Source organism: Eimeria acervulina, genomic scaffold, assembly GCF_000499425.1.
Source record: "Eimeria acervulina Houghton genomic scaffold, Eah_scaff817, whole genome shotgun sequence".
Lineage (NCBI taxonomy): Eukaryota > Apicomplexa > Conoidasida > Eucoccidiorida > Eimeriidae > Eimeria > Eimeria acervulina.
This window is the reverse complement of record NW_013549583.1, coordinates 1707-8757: the sequence shown is the minus strand read 5'-3', so window position 1 is coordinate 8757 and position 7051 is coordinate 1707. Positions and strand designations below refer to the sequence as shown.

Sequence of the window (7051 nt, the reverse complement as noted above, 5' to 3'; positions counted from 1 at the left end):
TTCAGATCCTTGCATTAGTTGCTGCTATTGCTGCTATTGCTGCAGCAATAGCGCTGCAGCTGCTGGCATGGAAGACGCCAAAAGTAGGACAAGAGGGGCAGCCTCCTCCTCCAGTGCTTCCTGCTGATGATGCTGCTGCTGCTGGTGGTGATGCTGCTGCTGCTGGTGATGCTGCTGCTGCTGGTGATGCTGCTGCTGCTGGTGATGCTGCTGCTGCTGCTCCTGCTGCCCCTGCTGCTCCTGGAGGCGGCGTGCCGCTGCCTCTAGCACCTTCTCTAGGACCTTCAGACTTACAGAGGCATCTAGCTGACCTGAAAACCGAAGCAGAAAGATTGACAAGACAGTGGTTGCGCAGCAGCAGAGATGTGCAGAAGCAGTTTCTCAGCTTGTATTTGGAAGAACCAGCAGAAGCAGAAGAAACAGAAAAAGCAGCAGAAGCAGAAGAAACAGAAGAAGCAGAAGAAACAGCAACGAATCCGCAGGCAAAAGTACACCCCAAGCTCAATGTTTTCTTCGGGCCTATTAATCATTTAGCAGCAGCCGTATCTGCTGCTGTGGAGCAGCAGCAGGAGGAGGAGCAGCAGCAGCAGCAGCAACAACAACAACAGGAGCAGGAGCAGGAGCAGCAGGAGCAGCAGGAGCAGCAGGAGCAGCAGGAGCAGCAGCAGCAGCAGCAGCAGGAGCAGCAGCAGCAACAGGAGCAGCAGGAGCAGCAGCAGCAGCAGCAACAACAGGAGCAGCAGGAGCAGGTGCTGGATCTATTAACCCGCATTCTGCTGATGAAGGCTGGGGTTAATGCAGCGCATGCGCGCTTAGTGGCATTAGGCGAAGTAGAAGGGTTGCAGCAGCGGTTCGATGAAGCGCAGGCTAGAGAGCTGAGGCTGATGCTGTATGCGTTGCCTCCAGGAGAAGATGATACAGCGCACAGACAGTATGTAGAAGATTATTTATCAGGTGACGAAATGCTGAATGTGCTCGAAGGGTCTCCTCCTCTTGGCTTTCTAGATCCAACAGGTGAGCTGCTGGAGCAGCTGATCAAGCGGAAGCACGAGATAGATCTACGCATTGTCGTTCGTGGGTCAGGCTGCAGTTTTATCAAATCTGTATTCTTCTTAGATGCAACAGCAGCTGCAGATGAAGACATCTTTGCTGCATACATCCCCTTCATTGCTGCAGTTGAAAGAATGAAGCAGCAGCAGCAGCAGCTGCTGCTGCTGCAGCACACAGAAGACCATAACCGAAGGGATGGGCGTACGGAGCAGCAGCAACAAGAACAGCAACAACAGCAGCAGCAGCAGCAGCAGCAGCAGCAGCAGCAAGAAGACTCTGATGCAGGCAAAGGTATATTAGATATGCCGTTTTCAGCTTTGGAGCTGATAGCAGAGACAGCAGAAGATTTTCAGAAATATAAATCTGAAAACCCTGTTAAATCCAACACCGTACGAGAAGGCTTCTTATCATGGGGTGTACACTCAGTTACGAGTGCTGCAAGGTTTATCGATAGCTGGCAGGAAGATATATCTGCAAAGGTAGAAGATATTAATACAGTGCACATCCCTTCATCTTTAGCTGAACAAGTTGATCAAGAAACAAGAGAAGAAAATGCTTTGCTTCTCAAGGTACTCGTCAACCTACTCTAAACCCTAAACCCTAAACCCTAAACCCTAAACCCTAAACCCTTAAAAATAGCAAACAAACCATGTCTTATGAACTCCTATGTATACCCTAAACCCTAACAAACCCTAAACCCTAATTCTTCGAAATGTTTGCCTGACAGGAGAAAATGAGTTTCATAGTAGACTCATAAACCATTACCGCATCGCCTAAACCCTAAACCCTAAACCCTAAACCCTTTCAGGAGAAAAGGGGTTTCCTGTAAACCTGTGATGAGGCCAAGCAGCCTCTAAAGCCGCCCCCAAACCCTAAACCCTAAACCCTAAAACCCGACGGTCTGTTCTCTGTTCAGGTTTAGTTAGGGTTTAGGGTTTAGGGTTTAGGGTTTAGGGTTTAGGCGTCTGTTTGGCTTCGTCTTTTTGCGTATCTTTAGCAAACCCTCAACAGGGGTTTGCAGACTCAATTAGCGTTTATTGTTTCTTTCTCGACCCTAACAAACGAGACAGAGTCTTCCTGCTCTTGCTGCTGCTGCTGCTGTTGCTGCTGCTGCTGTTGCTGCTGCTGCTGTTGCTGCTGCTGCTGTTGCTGCTGTTGCTGCTGCTGCTGCTGCTCAACCCAGCAGCAGATGCACCCGCCGCGCGCTGCTGCGCCTGAGAGTTATCTCCAGGAGGCCCCCAGCTGCTGCTGCTGCTGCTGCTGCTGCTGCTGCTGGGTAACGAGGCTCCTGCTCTGCTAACAGCATCAGTATCAATGCAGCAGGGAGGCGCTTCGGGCGAATCGGCTGCAGCACAACAAACCCTAAACCCTCATGATCAAACCCTAAACCCTAAACCCTCATGGCCAAACCCTAAATCCCAAAGCGTAAAAACTCATAATCAAACCCTAAACCCTCATGATCAAACCCTAAACCCTAATTCTGCATGCTGGAGAGTCTGTGTGGCGCTTGTTACCCCTTCCCTCACACCCACACCTCTAAACCCTAAACCCTAAACCCTAAACCCTCACGTTCGAGCTTAACGTGCAGCAGACATCGAGGTACTAAACCCTCTTCGTAGAGGGTTTTCTTCAATGACAGCCGCCGGAGAGGAGGCGTCTCGCATAGGTACCAACGCAGCAAACCGCTCCTAAAAGACTCATGCATATACTGCAGCAGCAGCAGCAGCAGCAGCAGCAGCAGCAGCAGCAGCAGAAGCATCAATAGCAGCACAAATTTATAATCGCAACGAGAGCAGCAGATGCAACAGAGTATGTAGCAGCAGCAGAAATCGCAACAAGAGAAACAGCAGCAGCAAAAGAATCAGCAGCAGCAGCAAGCGAATCAGCAGCAGCAGCAAGAGAATCAGCAACTGCAGAAAGACAATCAGCAGCAGCAGCAGCAAGCTAATCTGCAGCAGCAGTAGCAGCACCAGCCAGCGAATCAGCAGCAGCAGAAGCAGCAGCAGCGGCAGCAGCAGCAAGAGACCTGTGCAGCAGTTCGTTGAACATGCGCGAGGGTTTGCTGCGGGGCGAAGCAAAGCTGCAGCACCAGCCGATCAGGCAGCAGCAGCCGCACGTAGCAGCAGCAAAACACTACCCGCCGCTGCAGCTGCTGCAGCTGCTGCTTCGCGCGAGACTGAAAGCTAGGGCCCTCACCCATCACCTATACGCAAACCCTAAACCCTAAACCCTAAACCCTTAGCATTAAGCAGATCAGACACTTACAATGCCCATGTCTAAACCCTAAACCCTAAACCCTAAACCCTAAAAAAGGAACTTTACGACCTAAACCCTCGTTAGCAAACCCTAAACCCTAAACCCTATATACAAAACCCTAAACCCTAATTAACAAACCCTAATCCCTCACGTCTTTAATGCGGGCAATGTCTGCAGGCGTGAGGAGACTGGCGCTGCCTCCTTCATAGAAATCTTCCTGCTGCTGCTGCTGCTGCTGCTGCTGCTGCTCGCTGTCTCTTCGACGCATTTCTTCAAGCGTATACACCTGAACATCGAGGGGAGGAGGCGCTGCGCCTCCTCCTGTCTGAATCACAAACCCTAAACCCTAAACCCTAAACCCTAAGGTTTAGTGCTGGTCTTGTCGTCAGTGTCTGAGGTTCCAGCGTAGAGCAGCGTTCGAATGAAGGGCCGAGGGTTTAGGGTTTAGGGTTTAGGGTTTACTGCTAGCAGCCTTTCCCTCTCTTTAATTTGCTGCTCTATCTCTCTTGCTTCTGCTGCTCTCGCTTCCGCTGCAGACGGCGGCAAGGCGCTGCAACAACCAAACCCTAAACCCTAAACCCTAAACCCTAAACCCTAAACGCAAAACCCTTCGTGAGCGCCTCCCCTCGCGCCGCAGCATCGAGCGTGTGCCGGTAGATTATTATTAGGGTTTATTATTAGGGTTTATTATTAGGGTTTATTACTAGGGTACAGTAAGGGTTTATAATTTATAAGTAGGGTTTATAATGAGGGTTTATTAGGGTTTCTTAGGGTTTACTATTGCCAGTTAGGGTTTATAATGAGGGTTTATGAGGGTTTATTTAGCACAGTGAGTGTTTATTACTAACCCTTCTTAGAGTTTCCCTAGGGTATACCCAACACAATTAGGGTTTAGGGTTTAGGGTTTAGGGTTTACCTGCGTCCTCCACTCGAACTAAAGCTGCTTGCAAAGGGGTCAAAATATCCGCGAGGGAGCGGAGGCGAAGAAATATTAATTGAGGCGGCAAACTCAGATAAAAGTCGATAGCAAACCGCTAACCTGCATGCAAACCCTAAACCCTAAACCCTAAACCCTAAAGCTATAGGATGAGGAATTCTCGGGTCAGCTATCATTATCTGTTTGAGGGTTTAGGGTTTAGGGTTTGGATGTGCAAAGTCGTGAAGGTTTAAAAGTATATACTAACAACGCAGTTAGGGTTTTGGGTTTGCCGCTAGGGTTTAGGGTTTAGGGTTTCCCGCTAGGGTTTAGGGTTTAACCTTTGTAAATAAGCTGCTCGCAGCACCAAACACTTCTCGCCTCCGCTTGTCTCCTCCGCAAACCCTACCGCCATCAAAACCCTCACTGCTGCAGGATGGCGGCCCACCTGCATGCAAACCCTAAACCCTAAACCCTAAACCCTAAACCCTAATTTGCAGGGGTTATAGACTGGGGTTTAGGGTTTGATGCTGAGGGTTTTTCCCATTTGTTTAGAGCGCTGAAAATCATGGCTAGAGTTTAGGGTTTATAATTAGGGTTTAGGGTTTATGGATTAAGGTTAATAATTAGGGTTTAGGGTTTAGGGTTTAGGGTTTGCGACTTGCTGCAGCATGGAAGGTGTTGTTCGCCACTCGGACCCTCCGCTTCTTTGCTGCTGCAGGGTCTGTCAAAACTCCCATCAGCAGCTGCTGCAGCACGCGTATTGCTTCCGGGCGCATGTCCTTCTCCAGCTGCAGCAGCAGCACAAGCAGCAGCAGCAGCAGCAGCAGCAGGTCAAGAAGCAGCAGCAGAGGCAGCAGCACCGATAGCAGCAGCACCACAGCAACAGCAGCACAGCAGAAGAAACTCAGTCAGGCATTGTTACTGCTGCTGCTGCTGCTGCTGCTCTTGCTGCTTTTGCTGCTGCTACTCTTGCTACTGCTCTTGCTGCTGCTGCTGCTGCTGCTGCTGCTGCTGCTGCTGCTGCTGCTGCAGTTATTACATTTCTTTCGAATTGGTCGAGGGCTTCCTCGACTGAACAAACAAAAAGCGCTTCAGGGGCCTCGCCTCTGTCTACAGTATACTCTTCCTGCTGCAGCCGCAGCACAGGCTGCTGCTGCTGCTGCTGCTGCTGCTGCTGCTGTTGCTGCTGCTGCCGTTGCTGCTGCTGTTCTGGAGGGGGAGACGCAGCCTCAGGAGTTACTGCTGCGCACATACCAGCAGTTACACACAGAAACTGCTGCAGCAACAACAGCAGCAGCAGCAACGACAACAGCGGCAGCAACGGCTGCTGCATGCAACAACGCTAGCAGCAGCAGCAGCAGCAGCAGCAGCAAAAAGGAGCAGCACGACATACTCCTCGCAGATGGAGCTTGCGCTTCAGGCGTTGCTGCGCCTCCTCCACTGCTGCCGACCTCAGCAGCAGCAGCAGCAGGGGTAGCAGCAGCAGCAGCAGCAGCAGCAGCAGCAGGAGCTGCAGCAGCAGCAGATGTGCCGAGGCGAGCCCTCAGGGCGGCCTCCAAACGAAGAGGAATGGCCAGCGTCTTCCATTCCTCATTAGTGAGAGATGCAAGGCTTTCTGCAGCAAAACCCTAAACCCTAAACCCTAAACCCTAAACCCTCGACGCAAGGAAGGAACTCCAAGGACACTGCAGGCTAGAGGAGACTGCAGCAAATGCATGCACGCTGCTGCTGCTGTCTAGCAGCAACAGGAGAGGCACAAGCAGCAACTGCAGCAGCATTAACGATGCCTGCAGCAGCAGCAGCAGCAGCAACAGCAGCAGCAGCAGAAGCAGCAGCAGCTGCTGCTGCTTCTTCCGCTGCGAAGGCTGTGCTTACCTCTCGTCTCAAGCCAATTTTGCTCCACTATCCTGTGGATCCGCACACACACCTTATGAACCCTAAACCCTAAATCCTAAATCCTATACTCCAAACCCTAAACCCTAAACCCTAAACCCTAAATGCTTACTTTTGAATAAAGGGCCGCATCTCCTCCGCTGTCCTCCCCATCTCCGCCCCAACCTCCAGCAACAGGGCCTCCGCCTGAAACACATGCCCTGATAAACCCTAAACCCTAAACCCTAAACGCTAAACCCTAAACCCTAAACCCTAAACCCTTACCTCTGTTGCCATTGCGTTTGTTGCGGCGGAAGAAGTTGATAGAAGATTTAAATAAATTGAAGTAATTTGAATTGATAAATAAATTAATTAATTGATTAATTAATTAATTTTAATTTATTTAATTAATTTAACCCAAAACGTCGCCCCCGTGCAGTGAACGGCCGCAGCTCAGCTGTCTGTACACCTCAGAGCAGCAGCAGCAGCAAAGAAGGTTGCTGCGGCCAACCCATATTAAATTGATTGTAATTAATTCATTTAGAAGAATAAAAGAATATTATTTGTTGTTTTCTTTTGAAAAAAGAAGCAAAAACAAACAACAAAGCCTTCACACCCCCTCCAGAAGACTGCATGCAACCCCCCAGTAGACAGACACCTGACGGGTGTATACAGAGGAAGAAAAGAAAACGAAAACGGTGAAAATATCAAAAAAAGGTAAAAAAAGAATTAAAATAATAAAAACAAAGACAAATTAATTAATTTCAAGCAAAAAATCAATAAATATTTTTTCTACTTATAACAAAGCCCCAACATGATTTCGCATGCGTAAAGCTGCGTATACACCCCAATAAAATAATAACACACAACACTAAATGCATTCACAGACACAACAAAACAACAATTTCAATGCCACAACACGCTACAGCCTTGTTCGCTGGACCCGAGACACAC

General features: G+C 49.6%; 2 protein-coding genes across 2 annotated transcripts in view; one reads left to right on the top strand and one right to left on the bottom strand.

Annotated features, from left to right (window-relative positions):
• EAH_00049850 (hypothetical protein) overlaps positions 1 to 2047 on the top strand; it is a gene marked incomplete at both ends in the record, with an annotated part of 2275 nt that extends 228 nt beyond the window's left edge. Inside the window, 2 exons of the mRNA XM_013394329.1 lie at positions 46 to 1619; positions 2012 to 2047. Of these exons, the coding sequence (XP_013249783.1) occupies positions 46 to 1619; positions 2012 to 2047 (1610 nt within the window). The remainder of the gene's footprint in view (positions 1 to 45; positions 1620 to 2011) is intronic.
• A 37-nt stretch (positions 2048 to 2084) lies between these two features.
• EAH_00049840 (hypothetical protein, conserved) lies at positions 2085 to 6612 on the bottom strand (the record flags this gene model as incomplete). Its single annotated transcript, XM_013394328.1, has 13 exons — positions 2085 to 2395; positions 2620 to 2707; positions 3188 to 3253; positions 3458 to 3631; positions 3769 to 3856; positions 4223 to 4345; positions 4564 to 4670; positions 4921 to 5013; positions 5193 to 5467; positions 5619 to 5840; positions 6101 to 6132; positions 6231 to 6318; positions 6609 to 6612. 13 exons carry the CDS (start codon positions 6610 to 6612, stop codon positions 2085 to 2087), a joined length of 1671 nt encoding a protein of 556 aa, XP_013249782.1.
• Between the last annotated feature and the right edge of the window lie 439 nt (positions 6613 to 7051).